The sequence below is a fragment of the Papio anubis genome, unplaced genomic scaffold (assembly GCF_008728515.1).
Source record: "Papio anubis isolate 15944 unplaced genomic scaffold, Panubis1.0 scaffold189, whole genome shotgun sequence".
Lineage (NCBI taxonomy): Eukaryota > Metazoa > Chordata > Mammalia > Primates > Cercopithecidae > Papio > Papio anubis.
This window is the reverse complement of record NW_022161899.1, coordinates 48668-71062: the sequence shown is the minus strand read 5'-3', so window position 1 is coordinate 71062 and position 22395 is coordinate 48668. Positions and strand designations below refer to the sequence as shown.

General features: G+C 46.4%; 1 protein-coding gene across 1 annotated transcript; it reads left to right on the top strand.

Annotated features, from left to right (window-relative positions):
• The first annotated feature begins 3595 nt into the window (after positions 1 to 3595).
• LOC110743625 lies at positions 3596 to 5455 on the top strand. The gene has a single exon (XM_021940295.2). It carries the CDS (start codon positions 3856 to 3858, stop codon positions 4276 to 4278), a length of 423 nt encoding a protein of 140 aa, XP_021795987.1. The 5' UTR covers positions 3596 to 3855; the 3' UTR covers positions 4279 to 5455.
• Positions 5456 to 22395: the final 16940 nt, after the last annotated feature.

The following is a 22395-nucleotide window of genomic DNA, read 5'->3' as shown; positions in this document are numbered from 1 at the left end:
TTCTTTCTTTCTTTTTTTTTTTTTGAGACAGCATCTCACTCTTGCTGCCCAGGCTAGAGTGCAGTGGAGCGAACTCGGCTCACTGCAACCTCCGCCTCCCAAGTTCAAGCGATTCTCTTGCCTCTGCCTCCCGAGTAGCTGGGATTACAGGCGCCCACCACCATGCCCAGCTAATTTTTTGTATTTTTAGTGGAGACGGGATTTCACCATGTCAGCCAGGCTAGTCTTGAACTCCTGACGTCAAGCGATCTGCCTGCCTCAGCCTCCCAAAGTGCTAGGATTACAGGTGTGAGCCACCACGCCCAGCCTGAAACTGCCTTTTCTTAGCCTTTTGGACTCCTCCACACCAGCATCCCTGGTGAGGGTTTGCCACATTATGCAATGCTGCTGTCAGGGCACTGGACACAGTAACGAGCTAACACGTGGGTACCCCGTATGGTTGGCTGGGATGAGCGCCTGAAACCGCCTCTCAAGATTTGAATGTGGTGTTGCCCACAGGGTCATACCCTTTTCCCTCTGGTCCCTTGTACACCTACATTTCTCACAACGCCTAAGAGCATTTCTTCAGGAGGAGACCAGGGGCTATCTCCTGCCTCTCACATACACATCCATGCAGAAGGCCGGAGCAGCCTGTGAGTTTGGCCCAGATCTTCATGATCACTGATGCCTCAGTCCACAGCCAACACTCACCTGTCTGATTACAGCCTCTTTGGATTTGCTTTTGATATACCACCCCAGGTTCAAGAGCAGCCAGCTACCTTTTATCATCGTCCAGCTGAGGTAACCACATGGTGGAGAAGATTCCACTGGGGGTGAGTCAGCTCAGCACCTGCAATGGCTCCTGCCTACGCTTTAGCTAAGCCGCAACCTGTTTTCTCCCTTACAACCCCCTTGTACTCTGCCTCACTTGAAACATGTTCAACTCCCACTAAATTATTAGAAATTATTAGAAATTATTATGCCCACTACTTGCCAAGTGATCAGGAACCTGGGACCCTTCCTCTACTCTCCTTACCCTCCTAAGACCCCATCCAGAGCCAGCCCTGTCCACGGCTGCTTTGAAACCCTCTGCTTTCAACCCACACACCACTCAGTAGAATCCTGCGAATTCTCCAGAGCCCCTCTGATACATTCCATCTTGTAGCTCTTCCTTAACTGAATCCAATTCCTACCACCACCACCCACTCCCTGGGCCAACTCTGCATCCCCCACCAAAGCCTTCACTTTTCATTCCTGGGAGAAACATGGGCCTCATCACCTGCTTCTGCTCCCGTCCTGGTAACTTGATGTGGCGTCCATGGGAGCTTTTGTCTGCTGTGGTCTTCGTGCTAGTTCAGACGCGTCACTGGCAGACCTGTTTCCCCTCTGAGAGTAAGCCAACTCTCTCACACAGTCTGCCTAGATTCATCAATTGTTAATATCTTATTTCACTTGCTTAATGTATACATATATATACAATTTGACTATATGTACATATGCTCTAAATACATATGTATGATATATACATATATGTTTATATGTGTATGCATATATGCATAGGTGTGTATACATGTATATATGTGTTTGTATGTATATATGTGTAGCTGAACCATTTGAGAGTCCATTGAAGACATCATGCCTCTTTGAAATACTTCAGTGTGCATCTTAAGAACAAGGATGTTGGCCGGGCGCGGTGGCTCAAGCCTGTAATCCCAGCACTTTGGGAGGCCGAGACGGGCGGATCACGAGGTCAGGAGATCGAGACCATCCTGGCTAACACGGTGAAACCCCGTCTCTACTAAAAAATACAAAAAACTAGCCAGGCGAGGTGGCGGGCGCCTGTAGTCCCAGCTACTCGGGAGGCTGAGGCAGGAGAATGGTGTGAACCCGGGAGGCGGAGCTTGCAGTGAGCTGAGATCCGGCCACTGCACTCCAGCCTGGGCGACAGAGCGAGACTCCGTCTAAAAAAAAAAAAAAAAGAACAAGGATGCTTTCTTACATAACCTCGATACAATGAACAAAGGAAATTCAACGCTATGATAATACCCCTGTATAATATACAGATGAGGCCAGGCGTGGTGGCTCCCAACACCTTGGGAGGCCAAGGTGGGTGGATCACGAGGTCAGGAGTTTGAGATCAGCCTAGCCAATATGGTGAAACCCCATCTCTACTAAAAATACAAAAATTAGCCAGGCATGGTGGCATGCACCAGTAGTCCCACCTATTCAGGCGGCTGTGGCAGAAGAATCACTTGAATCCCGGGGCAAAGGTTGCAGTGCGCCGAGATCGCGCCACTGCCCTCCAACCTGGGTGACAGACTGAGACTCCATCTCAAAAATAGATAGATAGATAGATAGATAGATAGATAGATAGATAGATAGATAGACAGACACATAGATACTCAAATTTTAACAATTGTCTCAACCACATCTTTTGTAGCATTTTTTTTTCGTAATCCTCCTTCCAGTTCAAGATCCCCACTGCACTTAGCTGTCATGTCTTTCTGAGTCTCCTTTCACCTTGAAGACTTGCTTGGCCTTTTTCCTTCAGGACATTGACATTTTGGAAGAGCACAGGCAGACATTTTGTAGACTGTTATTCAATTTGAATTTGGTTGTTTCTTCATGGTTAGATTCAGGTTAGGGCATATTGGCAGGAATGCTACAGAAGTGATATAGCTCCCGGGCATATTCAATTCTGGCAGGAGAAGCTTGGAAGAAATCAGTTTAAATTCTTCTCCCTGGAGTTCTCCTTCCCTTCCCCCATTTGAGCAGATAGGAGATCCTGGCCTCCTTACCTCAGGGGAGATTTGAGGCAGGGCAGGAAGTGGTAGCTCCCTCCAGGCCCCTTCCTAGCTTTTATTTCCAAAAGCACAGGCTTATTGAGATTAGATGGAGGGACTTTGAAGGAAGCAGAGAAGGGGAAAGAATTGTCTCAGACCCAAAGGAAATTCCTCTAGGGTAGAGACAAGAGAGACAAGTGTGTGATTCCCACTAGGAAACAGGGCGAGCATCCTATTCCCTGGCAGAGCTCATGAGGTGGCAGGACCTCACAGGGAAGCACTGTGCGATGGCCCAGGCAGGCTGCATCCTAGGCCTGGGCCCCAGACTTCACAAAGACTCCTGTGCTCCCAGTAGAAGAAGGCCCAATAGAGCGGGCAGCCCTGAAGCGCGGTGCAGACTAAGACAGTGGGGGCCTGCTGACTGCAACATGGGGGCCTCGCCAGTGCCTGGCCCCAAGAATGGCCAGAACCTCTGTGCTCCTCTGGACATAGGCACAGCCCTAGCGATGACTGCCCAGCAGTCACTGGACTCGAAGGTTAAATTAAGTGTATTTAAGAAAAGCAAACATGGCTGGGCAAGGTGGCTCACACCTGTAATCGTAGTACTTTGGGAGGCCAAGGTGAGAGGATCACTTGAGCCCAGGAGTTAGAGACCAGCCTGGGCAAGACTCTTTGTAAGACTCCGTCTCTACAAAACTATAAAAATTAGCCAAGTGTGGTGGTGCAAGTCTGTGGTCCCAGCTACTCAGGAAGCTGAGGTGGAAGGATTGCTTGAGTCCGGGAGGTTGACGTTGCAGTGAGCCATGGTTGTGCCACTGTACTCCCATGTGGGCAACACAGCGAGACCTTGTCTCAAAAAAAGAAGAAGAAAAAAAAAGCAAAGCAAAGGAAATGAACTATTTATCTTATCCCCAAATTTATGGCTGAAATTCAGGCCTGCTGAACATACCCCTCACTGCAGCCCCTCTACCAGGTGTGGACCCAGCCTTACAGAGCTCATTCTGAGGCTGGGATTTCATGCAGAAAACTAGTTGCAAAGGTGCTGAAGGGGCTGGGGGAGCACAAGGGAGAAGGAGATCGCCCAGACATCAGGATGCGGGCACCCGACCGGCCAGCACAGCACTGGCCTGTTGGAGGCTTTGCCACTGTGCTGACGGGGCTGCGCGGGGTCCTCATCGGGAACCAGGAGCCCACACCCTCTGGCTGCTGCCATGACCAGAGGCCCCTTCAAGGGGCAGGAGGCCACAGAGCCTCATTTCTTCTTCCTGCTTTCAGCTTCTATCAGTGCCTCTCGCAGGCAGACCCCCAGCAGAAGCAGCTGGCAGAAGGAGGGTCTTGGAAATGTACTCTGGCCTCTGCCTCCACTGCTGCGCCCCAGGCCTGCAACACCGGGGACTCTGCAGAAGGACCGCTGGCCCTTCCACACATACCCGCTGCCATCTGGTCCTTGGCCCTTTGCCTTGGCTGCCAGGAGACCACCCTCCAGTCAGCCTCTCACTTGCAGTGGAGGATGTAAATGTTAACCAAAACCAATGGAAAATAATGGAATATGAGCCACACCTGCACAGGTGGCGGCTGGCTCTGGGTCACACATGGCCAAGGCTGGCCTTACTATTCAATTTGTCAGCTGTGGAATCCATGGTTAGGAAAACCTGATGCTTTATTTTGTTTCTTTAGCAACCATTCAGGATGACTTCCTTACATTTTTTCAAGTTCAATTTGTTCTATATTTCCTAGGAGATAGAGCAGAAATATTTGACTCGAGTGCTACACAAAACAGGAAATTGCATTTCACCAGGTTTTATGATTGCTGGTTCCCTTTAGCTCCTAGTGCACTTCCAAGTCAAATGCCTGCCTTTGAACAAGTGGCAAATTTAGCGGTAATTCGGAGACATTTATTGACAGCCTGCTGCTACTGGCCTGACCCTAATAATTTAAAAAGAAAAGGAAAGAAGAGAAATAGAAAAGAATGTCAGGCTCCTCATCTTTAAGTAGCTTACAGTTTTGTTTAGGAATGAGGCTTCTGCACACGCAACTTGAAGAAACAGATACAGTATAATATATTCTACAGTGTTGAAGTCTGTGCTGCAGATTCTAAGGAAGACAGAACAGCTGTCTCTAAAGGGATTGTATTTCGAAGGCAAAGGAGAGGGCAGGACAAGTTCCTAGCATGAAGAACTCTGACAGCGAAAGAGAGAAGTGAACAGGCACCTGGGAGTGGGCACTACGATTGCCCAGCTGCCTGACGGAAATGCGGGTCATATGCTTAAGGGTCTCGAACATCAGTTTGAGGAAACTGAACTTCATTCTAAAATAGCCAAAATGTGGTCACGAAAGCAATGACAATTATAAACCATGTTGTCATCATTCTGGTTTCATAAAATAATCATATATAAGCAGCCTAAAAGATGCAATATTTTAAACAACCTGACTCTTAAGTAATAACTTCAGTTCTGTAAGACTAATAATTAGGTTTTTATAAAATACTGATTCATTAGGTATCAGAGAGCAAATATTTTATCTTATACCTCAATGTATTTTTTTCTCCTAAAATACAAAGTATAAATATTCCTTACTCTGTGACTCCAGTTGATTCTTGAGTAGGGGAAGTGAGATTAGATAGAGAGGGATACTGTGCTGTCCATTTCTATGTAGCCCCTGAATTCTTGAGTTAGGAAAGCAAGGGATTCAAGCCCTAACTCAAAAATGTATTCCATTGTCTTCCGTCCCTGAATGCATATGGGGAGGGTTAAGAAAGCAAAGCTGGTCTATACCAAACTTGCCAGGGCTCCTTCCCTCCTTCCATTCCCAACCCCCCTTTCCTCCCTGCTCCCCAGGGCCTGATCCAACCCAAGGCCCCAATCCAGGTCAGCATCTTCTATCACCTACTCTTAGGTGGGGAAGTTGATAATCCAGCCTTCAAGCCCACGTGCTACTCAGGCACGCGCATGCGTGCGCACGTACACACGTACATACGCACGCGCACGCACACACAGAGGCACACTCATTCTGTTGTTAACTTTGAGAAGAGTCCCTCTGGTGGCCACCTGTACACCACACTGTGGGACCGGATGCCTCTGGATGGCTGACGTTGGTAGGTTACCTCACAGTGGCTACACTTTAGGTTTTCCGAGTGGGAGAGGTGGGAGAGGAAATGAAGAGGTTGGCTTTAGCCAGATTGTGAAGGGCTTTTGTGGCTGGACTAAGGACTTTGTCCTTTCCCTTATAGCAATGTGAGATGTTGGGCACCCAAAGTTTTAGAGGAGACAGTGAAGTGATCAGTTCTCGATTTTATAAAGGCAATGCTTGCCTTTAGTACTTGGGTGACTATCAGACAGTAAATGATGATAATAAAGTAGCTAGCTTAAGACATAAAAAATAAGCCATAAAAAATAAATAGGTCTGGGCACGGTGGCTCAGGCCTGTAATCCCAGCATTTTGGGAGGCCGAGGCGGGCAGATCACGAGGTCAGGAGTTCAAGACCAGCCTGACTTAACATGGTGAAACCCTGTCTCTACTAAAAATACAAAAATTAGCCGGGTGTGGTGGCGGGCACCTGTAATCCCAGCTACTCACGGGGCTGGGGCAGGGGAATCACTTGAACCCAGGAGGTGGAGGTTGCAGTCAGCCGAGATCGCACCACTGCACTCCAGCCTGGGCGACAGAGCGAGACTCCATCTCAAAAAATAAAAATAAAAATAAAAATAAAAATAAAATAAAATAAATGGAAACATCTTTGTATGTGCCTGGCTCAGTGCAAAGCTGAGAGGAAGGTGCTGCACCTCCTCGTTTACCAGGCTGAGGGGGGTAGGTACAGAAATTGGTGTAAGGCCTCTTAAAACGCAGCGCTCCCCACTGCCTCCTCAATCCCCAGGGACAGCCCGTCTCCTTCTCCATCATCACTCTCCCACGGTTTCAGACAGGGACATCTGTCTAAATGGAGATCAAGGACAATTGAAAAGGGAAGAAAAGAGGAAGTTACCACCAAAAAACACTCTAAGGCCCATATCAGTTAGGATTAGTAAGTTCATCTCAGAGTAAAAATTCCAAAATAACAATGGCTTCAGCAGATATAATCACTTTTATTTTTGTGGGATTTTTTTTTCTCTTTTTCATGTAAAAGTCTAGGGGCAAGCAATTCAGGGCTGGATTGTGGCTCTGTCCTTCCCAGTTCTCAGGAAACCAGTCCATTTCCATCACTATTCTGCTGCCCCTAGAAAGTAGTTCTTATCTTCATGGTCCAAAATGGATGCCAGAACCCCAGCCATCACATCTATGTTCTGGGCAACAAGGTAAAAGGAAGATCAAAGAAAAGGGGAGGAGCACATGCTAGCACATTTTAAGGAAGTGTTCTATAAGCTGGAACAGCAATTCTGCTTACACGTCATTGTCCAGGCCTTAATCACATGATCCCACTACGTGCAAGGGAGGTTGGGAAATTCTGGAAGCCAAATGATAAAGTATGTCTGTTCGGAAGAGGATGGTGGGTTTCTTTAAGTCCCAGCCAGTGACCTTATCTTCTTACCTTTTCTGTCCCTAATGCCCATTGTCTGTTGCCTGTGTCCCAAGCTTGTGTTGTGCCAGCGCTCCACAACCCACTTCTTCCAATGTGTTCTGCAGATAAACAAGACTGTTGCTGCTGTATATTTACTGCTAGGGGCTCAAGTGCAGGAGGTACCTTTAGAATAAGACTTTTATGTTCTAGAATGGGGGTTGGCAAACATTTTCTATGAAGAGCCAGATAGAAAATAGTTTTGCCTTAGCGGCCCATGCAGTCTCTGTTGCAACAATGTACTCAGCTCTGCCATGGCAGTGTGAAAGCAGTCATAGATGCTATGGAAACAAATGAGTGTGGTGTATTCCAATAAAACTTTATTTGGGGACATTGAAATGTGAATGACATATAATTTCCATATGTCATGAAATGTTATGTTTTTGGTTATTTTTCAACTATTTTTAAATGTGGCCCGGGCGTGGTGGCTCACACCTGTAATCCCAACACTTTGGGAGGCTGAGGCAGGTGGATCATTTGAGATCAGGAGTTCTAGACCAGCCTGGCCAGCATGGTGAAACCCCATCTCTACTAAAAATTAAAAAAAGAAATTAGCCGGGTTTGCGGTACGTGCCCATAATCCCAGCTGCTTAGGAGGCTGAGACAGGAGAATTGCTTGAACCCGGGAGGTGGAGGTTGCAGTGAGCTGAGATCGTACCACGGGACTTTAACCTGGGTGACAAACGAAACTCCACCTCAAAAAAATAAATAAATAAAAAATAAAAACGTAAAAACTGTTCAGTTTTGACCCATGAACTGTAGTTTACCAAGCCCTGCCCTAAAAGACGAAGGCGTAGGATAATCATTATAAATGTCTTAGATATATGACATTGTAAACGACTAGTGGTAGTGCTGAGCTAAGTCCTGTACACCACCCTCCCAGTAACCCATGCGTAGATAGCATCTGATTTTATAGATGAGGGAACTGAGACCCAGAGAGGCTAATTAACTTACCTAAGATCACACAGCCAGTAAGTGATCAAGCCTCATGCAGAGTTTGTGTCAAGTCACAGCACTGTGTCAAACTGACAAAGCTGTGGAACCTGCATGGGAGGCTGGAAGGAAAGATTGAAAGAACAATCAGGGAATATCCTACAAAGGCTCAAGGAGACACAGAGGCAGGTGCCTGCCCAGAGCAACTTGGTGGTAAAGAGTAGACTCTAGGTCAGAAGCCAGGTTCAAATCCCCACTCCACCATGTATTAGCTGTGTGGACTTAAGCACGTCACAGGACCTCTCTGAGCCTTATTTCTCTCATCTGAAAAATAAGGATAATGATATTACTTGCCTCATGGAGTTGCTTGGAGTGAAGTGCTTAGCTGGCACCTGGCACAGAGTCACATTGTTGTCAAATAGAGGTCCAAGGAGTTTACTGTAGGATGAGGGACAAGCTGTGTCCTTACTGTGAGGAGGCAGGAGAAAAGGGCTTTGGGAATGGCATTGCTATTTCAGGAAGTATTCAAATACCTAAAGAGAAACTCTTGGGCTTATGCTGGATGGGAGGAAAGAACCTGAGAAATTGAACTTGCGGCTTTGGGCTTTCACACCATGCACTGGGCTGAGGGTGGAGAGGGTTGGAGAAGAGAGAACAAGACCCCACTCAGGGGAGCTGCCTAGCTTGTGGGAAGATGAAACGCTTAGATTTGAAAACTAAGAGATCAGGTGCAAAGCCGTATTTCGTTACCTCCTGCCTCCAGCCCTGCTCAGCCACAATCACAAAGACACTGTTCAGGAAATGAAACCCCCTAAACACAGCAGGCAGGACACTGGGAGCTCCAGCTCAACCAGATCAGGGCTTGAGAAGAACAGGTTTTGAGATTGATTACACAACAGAATCCCTGGGCAGCTTGTTCGCAAATATAGATAGCTGGGCCTCACCCTCTTACAGATTTCTATTCAGTAGGTATGGGGAGGGTCCCAGGAGTATGCATCTTAAAACTTTTTTAAACAACATTTTATTTGGAGATAATCGTAGGTTTACATGCAATTGTAAAAAAATAATACAGAAAGATCCTGCAGGCCTTTCACCTACCCTTCCCCAGTGGTAACACCTTGCATGACTATAGTACAGTATCACATCCAGAAAATCAACATTGATAAAAATCCAGCAACTTTATTCAGGTTTTACCAGGTTTAACATGAACTCATATGTGTGTGTCCTTAGTTCTGTGTGATTTTATCACATGTACAGATTCATGTAACCGCCACACAGTGAAGACAGTCAGTTCCATCACCCAGATCTCTTGTGCTACCTTGTATATCTGAAGCCATTCCCTTCCTCCGTAACTCCTGGCAACCACTAATTTTTTCTAAGACAAATATTTTTAGTAGCCTTTCCAGGTAACTGTGGACATTCTTTGATACTCTATCAGTAGTGCCTCTCTCTCTCCTTTTTTTTTCAGACAGTATCCCTCTGTTGCCAAGGCTGGAGTGCAGGACTGTGATCATGGCCCACTGTGGTCTTGAACTCCTGGGCTCAAGCCATCCTCCCATCTCAGCCTCCACCTCCCCATAAGTAGCTGGGACTACAGGTGTGCACCACCACACCTGGCCAATTTTTAAGTTTTCTGTGGAGACAGGGTCCCACTATGATGCCCAGGTCGGCCTCAGATTTCTGGGCTCAAGCAATCTGCCCACCTCGGCCACTCAAAGTGTTGGGATTACAGGCATGAGCCACCACGCTTTGTTTATTGTTGTTGTTTATCTCCAGAGATAATTACTTTGCATAACTGAAACTGTGTACCTTTTGACCAACACTTCCCCAATCCCCCTGCCCACAGCCCCTGGCAACCACCATTCTCCTCTCTGCTACTGTGTGTGACTACCTTAGAGTTCACATTCCAGGGGTCACGCAGGATCTCTGGCTTGCTTATTATTTCACTTAGCAGCATAATATCCTCCAGACTCATCCATGTTGCTGCAAATGCAATATTTCCTTCTTTTTAAAGGCTGGATAGTATTCCAGCATGCATATATACCACATTTTCTTTATCTGTTTATCTATTGATGGACACTTAGCTTGATTCATGTCTTGGCAGTTGTGGCTATGTGCTGCCATCAACACAGGCATGCAGCTATTTCTTCGAGATTGAGATTTCACAGGAATATGAATTTTAACAAAAACACCAGGTGATTCTGATACATGCCAAGGTTTAAGAAGCATGATGGGGCTGGGCACGGTGGCTCACGCCTGTAATCCCAGGACTTTGGAAGGCCAAGGCAGGCGGATCACAAGGTCAGGAGATCGACACCATCCTGACTAACATGGTGAAACCCCATCTCTACTAAAAATACAAAAAATTAGCCGGCCATGGTGGCGGGTGCCTGTAGTCCCAGCTACTCGGGAGACTGAGGCAGGAGAATAGCGTGAACCCAGGAGGCGGAGCTTGCAGTGAGCCAAGATCGCGCCACTGCACTCCAGGCTGGGCGATAGAGCGAGACTCCATCTCAAAAAAAAAAGAGGTGGTAGGGAACAGTGGTGAAGACCCTATAACCTTGGTGGAAATGGGAGCCTGTTGCGAAGATTAAACTGCAACTGGGCTTCCAGAGAATCACGAAATAAATGTTGACTTTGTTTTTAATCTTCCAAACCCCAGTTAAATTCAACAAAACCGATTGAGAGTAAAAACGGGTGTAACAGAAGAGACCCTGATCTAAGCAGGCTCTTGAGCCAGAAGCAGGAACAAGGAGGCTGTAGGGCAGCTGTCTGGGTAGGGAAAACGTGTTACTCATCCCCTGCTGTGGGGACACCAAAGCTCTGCAAATCAACTGTCCCAGCCTCATCTGAGGAGAGGAGCAAGGGTGCGGGACTCAGGTGGGAGGGCCCAGGGACCCCTGCCTCAACAGCACAGTGGGGTGAACCTGAGGGGCAGACTGGCCCTTTGCTCCCCTGCGGCAGGCAGCTAATGAAGTTTTTCTAAACCAGTTTACTGGGCCGCAGATATTGTCATCCATGGAGAACTCGAATTGTCAGAATCACCAAAGATTCTAAAACACAGATGGTGGTGGTTCAGTGGGCTCCACTGGACTCCTCCTCTTCTGATGCTCAGAGGCAAAGGTCCTTTTCCTGATTTCAGGAAAGGGGGCAAGAGCGGCCACAAGGAAATCATGTGAGCAGGGAGAGAATCATGGCAGTTCGGGGTGAGAACGCTGACTCCTGCGGATTAGAGGGCCCACGTGACGGTAATGGCCAGCCTTAGGGCCGGTGGGCAAGGGTCTGTGGTGGGGTGGACCCCACCTGGGCTTGCATGCTGACCCCGAGAGGCAGCAAGAGAAAGCAGAAGTAGTTTTCTGCCTGCAGTGGAGGATCAGGTAGTGCCTTTCCCTGCTGCTTCCTTCTTGGGGCCCTGAGATCCTATTCTCCCTGCAAGGAAACAAAAAGGCAATTAAATGAGTGGGACTAGAAAAGACTGACAGGAGGCCGGACGCGATGGCTCACACCTGTAATCCTGGCACTTTGGGAGGCAAAGGCAGGTAGATCACCTGAGGTCAGGAGTTCGAGACCAGTCTAGCCAACATGGTGAAACCCCGTCTCTACTAAAAATACAAAAATTAGCTGGGCGTGGTGGCGGGTGCCTGTTAGCCCAGCTACTTGGGAGGCTGAGGCAGGAGAATCACTTGAACCCGGAAGGCAGAGGTTTCAGTGAGCTGAGATCACACCACTGCGCTCCAGCCTGGACCACAGAGTGAGACTCCATCTCGAAGAAAGAAAAGACTGACAGAGAAACAAATGGGAAAACACAGAGGAAGAAAGTCTATACTAAGCAAGAGCCACAGAGAAAATAAGAGTAGAAATGGGAGTGAGGGTAAAGAAAAGGAAGATGTGAGCAGATACAGGGAAAAGGAGAAGAGGACAAGCCTGCTTTAGAAAGAGCAAGAAAGCTGGTCAGAGCCAGAGCACTGTCTCGGCTTCTGAATCATGTGGCCTGTCCATGGGCTCTCTGACCCGGCCGGGCCTTCCATGGGGCCAGGCAGGCTGAAAGCAGGCCCATGGTCTTCCCCAGAAGGTGAAAGCTTTAGACATGAAGACAAGGAGAGGAAGCCATTGGAGCAGCAGAGAAGGGGGTGGAGGAAGGTTATCCTCCCTCATGATGGGGAACACGCAGTGGACAATGGGGATAACAGCACCCACTCTAAGGTTATTGAGAATAAAACAAGACAAGGCCTGTGCAGTAGCTACCTCAGCAGCATCCCCCAAGGACTGTTCTGAGAACAGTGATGACAGCCTGCACCATCCAGGGGATTGTGGGGACAGTATGGAGTTGATCCCAGAAGCATATAAGAGTCAAGATTGACTAGCTGTAGAAAGAAGAGCAGAAAGAGGCCAGGGGTGGTGGCTCATGCCTGTAATCCCAGCACTTTGGGAGGCTGAGGTGGGTGAATCACCTGAGGTCAGGAGTTCGAGACCAGCCTGGCCAACATAGTGAAACCCCGTCTCTACTAAAAATACAAAAATTTGCCAGGTGTGGTGACGCGCACCTATAATCCCAGTTACTCAGGAGGCTGAGGCAGGAGAATCACTTGAGCTCAGGAGGTGGAAGTTGCAGTGAGCCAAGATCACTCCACTGCACTCCAGCCTGGGTGACAGAGCAAGACTCCATCTCAAAAAAAAAAAGAAAAGAAAAGAAAAAAAGAAGAACAGAAGGAAGACCCAAAGTCTGTTCCTGGATTTCTGTTTTGGGTAACTAGTGGGTGATCATGACAGGGAATAAAGGAAATGTGGATTCTGGGGAGGAAATCAGTTGTTTCATATTATTAACATTTATATCTGGGCAGAAAAGTATAACGGGCCAATAAACATGAACATGTGCTCCTCCTCACCAGTAACTAAAGAATGAAAATGAAAACAAAATCCTTATTTATCAGAATGGGATACAAAATTGAAAATATCCAGTACTGGCAAGGATACAACAGGCATTCTCATACATAGTTGATGGAAGTATAATGTATAAAACCATTTTGGGGAACAATTTGGAAAGATTTATCTAAAATGTTAATTGTGCTTTCTGTTTGATCCCATCATTCCCCTTTAAGGAATTTATTCTAGAGCTTCCGAAGTTAAAAGCACCAAGCTATTCCCTGAAGCTTGTTTGTATTAGCAAGAACACCTCAATTCCTCCACGATCCAACCATGTGATCTTGGGCAAATTACTTCCCCTGCCTGTGCATCAGTTTCCCCACTTGTAAAATTGGCACACACACACACAAATAGCACTTAGATCATTCATTTGTTAGGATTAAATGAGGAAATGCAAGACAAGCGCTTAGCATGGAGCCTGAGCGATGATCGGCGCCCAGCTAAGGTTAGCATTCCTATTCCTCTTGCTAGCAGCAGGGGTTCCTGATGGTGCCTTAGTGGAGGGACTCTTAGGGAGGAGGGAATAGCTGGGCTTTGGGGGAGCACTGCTGCATGAAGCTGAAAGCCCAGAGCAGACAGGAGAGAAGATGAGTCTGCTACTAAAGTGCCCACTTCAATCACAGCAGGGAAGGAAGCAGGAGATTCAGAGACAGTCTGGAGAGATGTGTAACGACAGTAGACGAAAAGGAGAGGTAGTTGGGATTCTTTGTTTTTTGATTGGGGAAATCTATAAACCAATGAGCCTCAAGGTTCCTGCGGAAAAGTCACCAGCCTGGCACAGCCCCAGAGTCTGGGGGTGGATTATTTAGCGCTCCCTTGCTGCAGAAGTGCACCTGGGCTTCCAGAACAAGCAGGGGTGAGGAGCGAGGGTGGCAAAAGAATGGCTGGTCTGGAGCTTTGTGGCCTCACAGTGCTGGGAACCCAGTTCAATCGTTCTAGGATGACTTTGGGAGCACGTAGTGCCTTGGTCTCCTCGGTAGGAACGGGTCTGTGGCGTCATGAACCTGACTTTGCTCTCAGCAGCTGTGTCACATGGGATAATCCGTTGTCTGTACTTGAATTGGGTGGGCACAGCTCTTTTGCATTCTATCTGCCCACTTTTCTTACTGTCACTGCTCATGGGCTCAGAACTGCAAAGATGTTCTGGGCCTGAGCATCTCTTCCCCTCGATCCCACCAAACCTCCATGCTGTGTAGGGTATCTGGAACAGAGTTGAAGGAGTAAGCAGACACCTTACAGTGCATTTTGTGTGCTTACAAATAGCTCTTGAAATTTCACCCTTAGAGAGTCCTATGTTTTGGGATTCCGCAAGTATTCCTGACAAGTATGTTAACATTCATCAATTCACATCTGTGTGAAAAAACATGTAATCCTACTGAATTTCCCTCGGAGCCGTGATTGGTTTAGAAAGACAGAGGTTTCATGAGGTGGATGGAGAAGAAGAGGGCAACTTCAGAACTCATGCCATTAACCAGAGGAAGGCAGGACTCAGTTTCATGATAAGGTAGGGGTTCTCTTTTTCTTTTCTTTTGAGATGGAGTTTCACTCTTGTCACCCAGGCTGAAGTGCAGTGGCTCCATCTGGGCACACTGCAACCTCCGCCTCCTGGGTTCAAGCAATTCTCGTGCCTCAGCCTCCCAATTAGCTGGGATTACAGGCACCTTTCGGCTAATTTTTGTATTTCTAATAGAGACGGGGTTTCACCATGTTGGCCAGGCTGGTCTCAAACTCCTGACTTCAGGTGATCTGCCCGCGCCAGCCTCCCAAAGTGGTGTGAGCCGCTGTACCCGGCCCTCTGACTCTTGAAAAGCCCTGGAACCTGGAGCAGGAGAGAGAGTCTCCAAAATAAACCTGATCAGCTCTACAGGGTGGTGGAATTCTGGTAGAATGCAGAGATCATATGGCTAGGTATGGAAGATCTGCATTCCTGTCTCAACTTTGCAACTTAATAGTTCCATGGACCCAATTCCCCATAGCTAATCTCTCTTCCCTAGGTTATAAAGGAGTTGGTCATGCCTGCCCCAGAATTTGTTTGAATGTGACTGTGTTTTGAAAAATATTCCCACTGCCACCTAAGCTCAAGCACATTTTTTATCATTACTATTGGAAACATCCCACGAGGGCTGGCCTCAGGCAGGTCAATGTGGGAGCATGTTCTGGATGGCTGAGGCCGGCTGGCCGGCAGCCTTGGCTTCAGGTCTCTCAGAGTCACTCACAGAAGCACTGAAATGACCCACTCATCTTTGTTGAGATCTAAACCTTAAACAGAACAAGTCTAATTGACAGCAAGCTTCCTTCAAGGAGTTTCAATGAACAATTCAGGGCCTGCTCATGCTGGGATAAGATGGACAAAGAACTCTGGGTTTGTGCTTCTGCCTTGGGGAGTGCCTCTGCCAGGGCAGGCAGCCAGGGCCTGTGCCTAGGTCTCTCTATTAAACTTCTTTCTCTTGGGCTGGGCCACAGAGCCCTGATTCACCCCACAGCAGCTCCCAGCCCTGCCAAGAAAGTGTGGGATGGGGCCTGCGCTGAGTGCAGAGTGAAGCAGGTGCCCAGTGGGCACAATGTTGCGTGTGCAATAAAGAAATTGTATAGGACTGCCCCTGCTCATGTGGATGGGAGAGAAGATGTAGGCACACAGTGGGGGCAATGCCCACTAGCATTTCATAAGTGCAGTGGTGGTAGGGGTGGGAAGAGCCCTGACCCCAAGTTAGACATGAGTTCAAGTCCTTATTCTGCCACCTTCAACCTTTCTCAGTCTCAGTTTCCTCGTCTGTAAAAGCAAGGATGAGACTGCCAGAGCTCTCTGGCCCATGGTTGTTGTGAAGAGTTCTTGGTATTATGATGCACTGTACAAAAAACCTGTCATTATTAATGATGCATTATCAGCATTAATGATACATTGCTAATGATTCAAGTGCTGGAGGGACCACAGTAGAGGTGATGAGATTTGTGTGGCAGTTTCATGATCATGAAGCCTATTGGTAAATGTTCTGAAGATTTTTAGATACAAACGACTGCTTGGCTTTACTTCTTATCATAGAAGTCAGAGCTAGGAAAAGAGAGATTAATCATCTAATTCAAGCACCTAATTTTACAGACAAGCCGACAGAGGTAGAGCCTAGAGACACCATTTGATTTCTGTTTGCTTTATGCCATGCTTCTGGCACAGACTAGATGTTCAATGCTTGTGCTTAGTACTAGTTGTTGTTGTTGTTGTTGTTTTGGAGACAGAGTCTCACTCTGGCTGGAGTGCAGTGGTGCAATCTGGGCTCACTGTAACTTCTTCCTCCCAGGTTCAAGCAATTCTTGTGCCTCAGCCTCCCGAGTAGCTGGGATTAGAGGCATGTGTCACCACAGCCAGCTAATTTTTGTATTTTTAGTAGAGACAGGGTTTTACCATGTTGCTCTCAGTCTGATCTCGAACTCTTGGGCTCAGGCAATCCGCCCTCCTCGGCCTCCCAAAGCACTAGGATTACAGGCACGAACAACTGTGCTTGGCCATTGTGCTTAGTACTTAATGAGACAGAACTGAATTAATTCTCCCACCTAAGGCTTAGTGAGTGCAGGACTGGGACTCTATGACACTGCATGGTGAGATGGAAGGAGAAAAAAATAGGACCTGAGATCGACGTGCACATGCACTTTTTCAACAGTCCTCAAAGCATCTGGAATACTTGAAGTACCTTTTAGATAACATAATTCAACTGCATTATTCTATAAGTAATAAAATGATATAATTATGTCTATGTGTACATACATAGTTTTTGGCATGGGGAGGTGATGAGGAAAGAGTAAAGTGATCGTAATTCCTGCTGGTTACACATCCTGAACTGTAAATTTTCAGGTATTTTAGTTTAGAGGTAACTCCTTCTCTTGCTGTTGAAAAAAAATCCTCAATTTAAAATTAAATAGTTTCTTATAAATATGATATACATACACAGGTGCATACATATATACATTTGTATGTATGTATCTATCTAGTCTACACATAATTTGCTTTCTTTTAAACTACAAAAAACTGTCCTTCCTAGCTGCATAATTAACACTGAGTTTTACTGCAGTGCTTCAACATCCTTTGCCTGGCTACTTCCTCAAATGACCTAGATCTGTTTTGATCTCTGGATAGGGATAGCATGCTGCCTAGGGAAGATTCTGTATTAGAAATTATTCAGGAGGTCTGGCTGCTTGTCAAAAGTCTTCTGCTCTTTACTACGGACCTTGGTTTTCTCCTCGGGGTTGGGGCAGGCAGGGAACACGTGAACTAGTGTTACTTTACAAACATGTATGTAATCGGGCTTATGATTTGACAGCAACTTTCTAAGTGCTTGCAAATATGAACTTATTTAATCCTCATAACCACTCCATGAGTTGCCATTATTACCCCTTATTTAATAGATGAGGCTAAATAATTTATTTAAATTCTGCAATAATTTAGGAACCCTTGGAAAAACCCTCTGCTAAAACTAACACCACTCTTTTTTCTTTCTTTCTTTTTTCTTTTTGGTGTAGTTGGCAGGATTTAATACCACTCTTCAATGAAAAAGGAAACTTATCTGATGGCTCTTTCTAGTAGTAGATACTCTTAACTTTGGTGAGGGGTCATATACCCCTTGAAGAATTAGATGAGGCTAGGCACGGCAGCTCACGTCTGTAATTCCAGCACTTTGGGAGGCAGAGAAGGGAGGATCACATGAGGTCAGGAGTTTGAGACCAAGCCGGCCAATATGGTGAAACCCCCATCTCTACTCAAAATACAAAAATGAGCCAGGTATGGTAGCGGGCACCTGTAATCCCAGCTACTTGGGCAGCTGGGGCAGGAGAATCACTTGAACCTGGGAGGCAGAAGTTGCAGTGAGCCGAGATCATGCCATTGCACTCCAGCCTGGAAGACAAGAGGGAAAGTTGTCTCAAAAAAAAAAAAAAAAAAAAAAAAAAAAAGAATCTGATGAAAGTTTTAGATCTCTTACTTGGAAAATACACCTTCATTGACAAATTAATTTGTATCCCAAAGTCATCTGTAGAATCCAAGTGAGAAACAGTTATTATAGTAGAGGAATGCATCAGCACCCTCTGGGAGGAATTACAGCTTCTCTCCATGTGAACTCCAAACCATAGAGAGGGAGAGATTCTGGAATCTGCCTTATGCTCTGGGTGCGACATGCCCCTTCTTTTTCAATTATTCTAGATTAGAAATCATCTGGACAAACGAATAGCCATAGTGGTTATGAAAGGTGAGATTCTTGAGTACTTTCACATTCTGCATTATATATTTCTGCAAATATTTTCCTGTAAGCATGTATTACTATTGTAATCAGACACAACATAAAGAAGAAAACCAAAGTTTGCATTACAGACAATCACAGATTTGCAAAATTTTGTGCATACAAGGAAATTCACTGCTGTTTTGCTTGCAGTTCTCCTACATGGCCTCGGTTGAGGAGAGGCTAACTCAACTATGGTGCCTCCTTCACTGGATTGCTGTGTGGCTGCTAAAACACCTGCAGGGTACCTGTGAATGTGCCGAGAGAGCCTCAGATACATTGTTAGGAGAATAAGGCAAGATGTAAAATGGTGTAGAGGGTACTACAATTTTGTGGAGGGAAGAAAAAGGAATATTAGTTGATGCATCGAATACCTTTAGGAGGACCAGAAAAACCTGGCAAGAGTGATTGTCTCTAGAAGGTCTGAGCAGTAAGGGAGGCTTGCTGTTCACTCTGTACCCTTTCATACCTTTGAAATTTGTTCAATTTATGAATTACCTATTCAATAAATAGATAAAAATTTGTAAAAAGAAAGAGACTTTAAATGTCATTGAGAATCATCTCCCTGTTATCTAAGAGTTTTCTTCCTACCATAGAACCCTGCGTAGTCTGTCTTTTTTGCCTGGAGCACCCTTCTATACCCCAACCCAGCCTGCGGATCTCAGCTCAGTTGAGGGTTTCTCATCAAGGATATCTCCAGCCTCCCGTGATAGGTCAAACACCCTTTTATCTGCTCTTGTAACATCCAATGGGCCTTTCCATCAAACACTTTCCCAGTTGCAGTTTTACATACACTCCTGTGATTGTTCGATTCATGTTTGTCTCTCCCTAGGAGGTATAAGCTACATGAGAGAAGGGTCTTTGATTTTGCTCACCACTATATCCATAAAATTTGAAACACACAGCCGGGCGCGGTGGCTCAAGCCTGTAATCCCAGCACTTTGGGAGGCCGAGACGGGCGGATCATGAGGTCAGGAGATCGAGACCATCCTGGCTAACACGGTGAAACCCCGTCTCTACTAAAAAATACAAAAAGCTAGCCAGGCGACGTGGCGGGCGCCTGTAGTCCCAGCTACTCGGGAGGCTGAGACAGGAGAATGGCATAAACCCGGGAGGCGGAGCTTGCAGTGAGCTGAGATCCGGCCACTGCACTCCACCCAGCCCAGGCGACAGAGCGAGACTCCGTCTCAAAAAAAAAAAAAAAAAAAAAAAAAAAAATTGAAACACACGAATGTACTTGGTGCACTGGTATGGAGTAGGGTAAACAGTGAATGAATAGGGGGGTATATGTGCCAGTCACCACCTCTACTACTGGTCATCAGGCCTGTTCTTAATTATTATTTAAAAATTAATTTTAAAAATTTTATCTATTTATTTATTTATTTTGAGACCATGTTATGAAACTGGCTAATTTTTATTTTTTGTTTCTTTTTTGTTTGTTTGTTTGTTTGTTTGTTTCAGATGGAGTCTTGCTCTGTCTCCCAGGCTGGAGTGCAGTGACGTGATCTCAGCTCACCGCAACCTCCGCCTCCTGGCTTCAAGCAATTCTCCTGCCTCAGCCTCCCAAATAGCTGGGATTACAGACACATGCCACCACGCCCAGCTTATTTTTATATTTTCAGTTGAGACAGGGTTTTGCCATGTTGCCCAGGCTGATGTCAAACTCCTGGGCTCAAGTGATCCACCTACCTCAGCTTCCCAAGGCGTGAGCCACTGTGCCAGACCAGCCTGCTCTTTTTCTTTTTTTAGAGACAGAGTCTCTCGCTAGGCTGGAGTGCGGTAGCATGATCTTGGCTCACTGCAGCCTCGAACTCCTGGGCTCAACTGATCCTCCCACCTCTGCCCCTCAAAGTGCTGGGGTCTCAGGCATGAGCCACAGTGCCAAGCCAGGCCTCTTGTTAAACATCTGAGAAGAAGGCCGGGCGCGGTGGCTCAAGCCTGTAATTCCAAGCACTTTGGGAGGCCGAGACGGGTGGATCACGAGGTCAGGAGATCGAGACCATCCTAGTGAACACGGTGAAACCCCGTCTCTACTAAAAAATACAAAAAACTAGCCGGGCGAGATGGCGGGCGCCTGTAATCCCAGTTACTTGGGAGGCTGAGGCAGGAGAATGGCGTAAACCCGGGAGGTGGAGCTTGCAGTGAGCTGAGATCTGGCCACTGCACTCCAGCCCGGGCGACAGAGCGAGACTCCGTCTCAAAAAAAAAAAAAAACAAAAAAAAAAATCTGAGAAGCAGGATCTCACAACTCCCTCGAGCTGTCCATTGCACCTTTAAATTCCTCTCACTGTTGTTAATTTCAGCTCATACTGAGCTAAACTGAGTCTTTGTGGCTTTCACCCACTGGATTTAATTCAGCCTCAGTAACACAGAGAGCAGGACTAATCCTCTTTCATATGATTGCTTTTAAAATATTTGAGCATATAGAGTTTCCTTTTTACCTAACTATGAATCTTACATTCTTTCAGCCACTACTAACTGACTGAAAGCCATTACTAACTCTCCTTGAGAGTGGGGAAGGTGTCACCTACATTTCTGTTATCTGTAGCCCTCAGCTCTGGGTTTGGCTTAGTATATGTTGTTTAGATAGAATCATTTTTTATATGGCATCTTTTGTATTACTTACCCTGAACATGTTCCACTTTGCCTCTTAAAATATTGGCCAAAATGCTGGACAAATATCATAGCTTCAGTCTCCCCAGTGCACCTTCTTTCCATTGTCCATAACTCTAGTAATGCCAGCTAAGATCCCATGAGCTTTGGGGGCAGCCATTGATGACACATAGTCAGCCTTGTTCTTGCTACTCTCCTTCTTTCTGTTGTTCAGAGCTCCTGTTTCTACCCTAGAGCATTACTGTATGTTGGCCCTTATGTATTAAAATCCTGCACTCGACTGCTCCCAGGCTCATTAGAATGGCTAATGTTACAATGTTGACTTGTTTTTCAGACTCTCCAAAGCCAGACCAACAGCTTCATGAAATACCGTGAGTTCCACACCAAGAATGACATCACGTTTAAAAAAAATAGGTCCACTTGGACCTACATGCCACGGCAAATACCATTTGGGACTGACCCACAATGGTTCCCTCTACAACACCTTTACTCAGTGAGTATCTCCAGAGACGAAAGGAAAACTTGAAGGTTTGAGCTTCAAGTGAGAGTTTTTTTAAAGGCCAGCCTCTTTACTCATCAACCCTGCTGCTCAGAACTCTGATGAGACCCATTCTCGAGAGCTCTCATAATGCTGAATCTAAGCTCTCAGCATCAGATGACTCCTGGGTAATGTGAGCACGGGCACATCATTGCTAATGTGCGCAGTGCTTGGCAGAACGCCACAAGGCCGATATGTCGAGTGTAGCTTCTCAGTCTCTTAGCCAAGATCAACCGCAGAACCAGTCAATCTCCAACATTGTAATAACTCCTCTGTGGGGAACATGGGGAACATAGCCTGACCTGGTAAGGGGACAGATGCAGTGATTTAGTTTCTTTTTCCCATATTCAGCTTTCATGAGCCATATGACAAATGAGCAGAGGATCAGAGCATGCTGGGAACTAATGAACCAGAGGGAAAAATTCATTTAATGACTTAAGTGTGTTTTATCTAATGTGAAATGTAGGTCAATTCACTATAAATTTATTCATAGGGATTATTTGTCCTTAGCCTGATTACATGGCATGTGCTGCAAGATTCAGCCCTGTGAAAAACAGAACAGGCTCTGCCTGTCTGTGTCCATCCTTACCTTCCCTCAGCATCCCTTCCCCTCACACACACACACAGGGTGGCAGGAATCTAGCAACATCCATCAGTGCTTGTCTCAACAGATAAGACTGATTTCAAACTATTCAAAACACTGATTTGGGGCTGTTCATTTTATTTTTTCAGACGGGGTCTCACTCTGTCTCCCAGGCTGCAGTGCAGTGGCACAGTCATAGTTCACTGCAGCCTCAACCTCCTGGGCTCAAG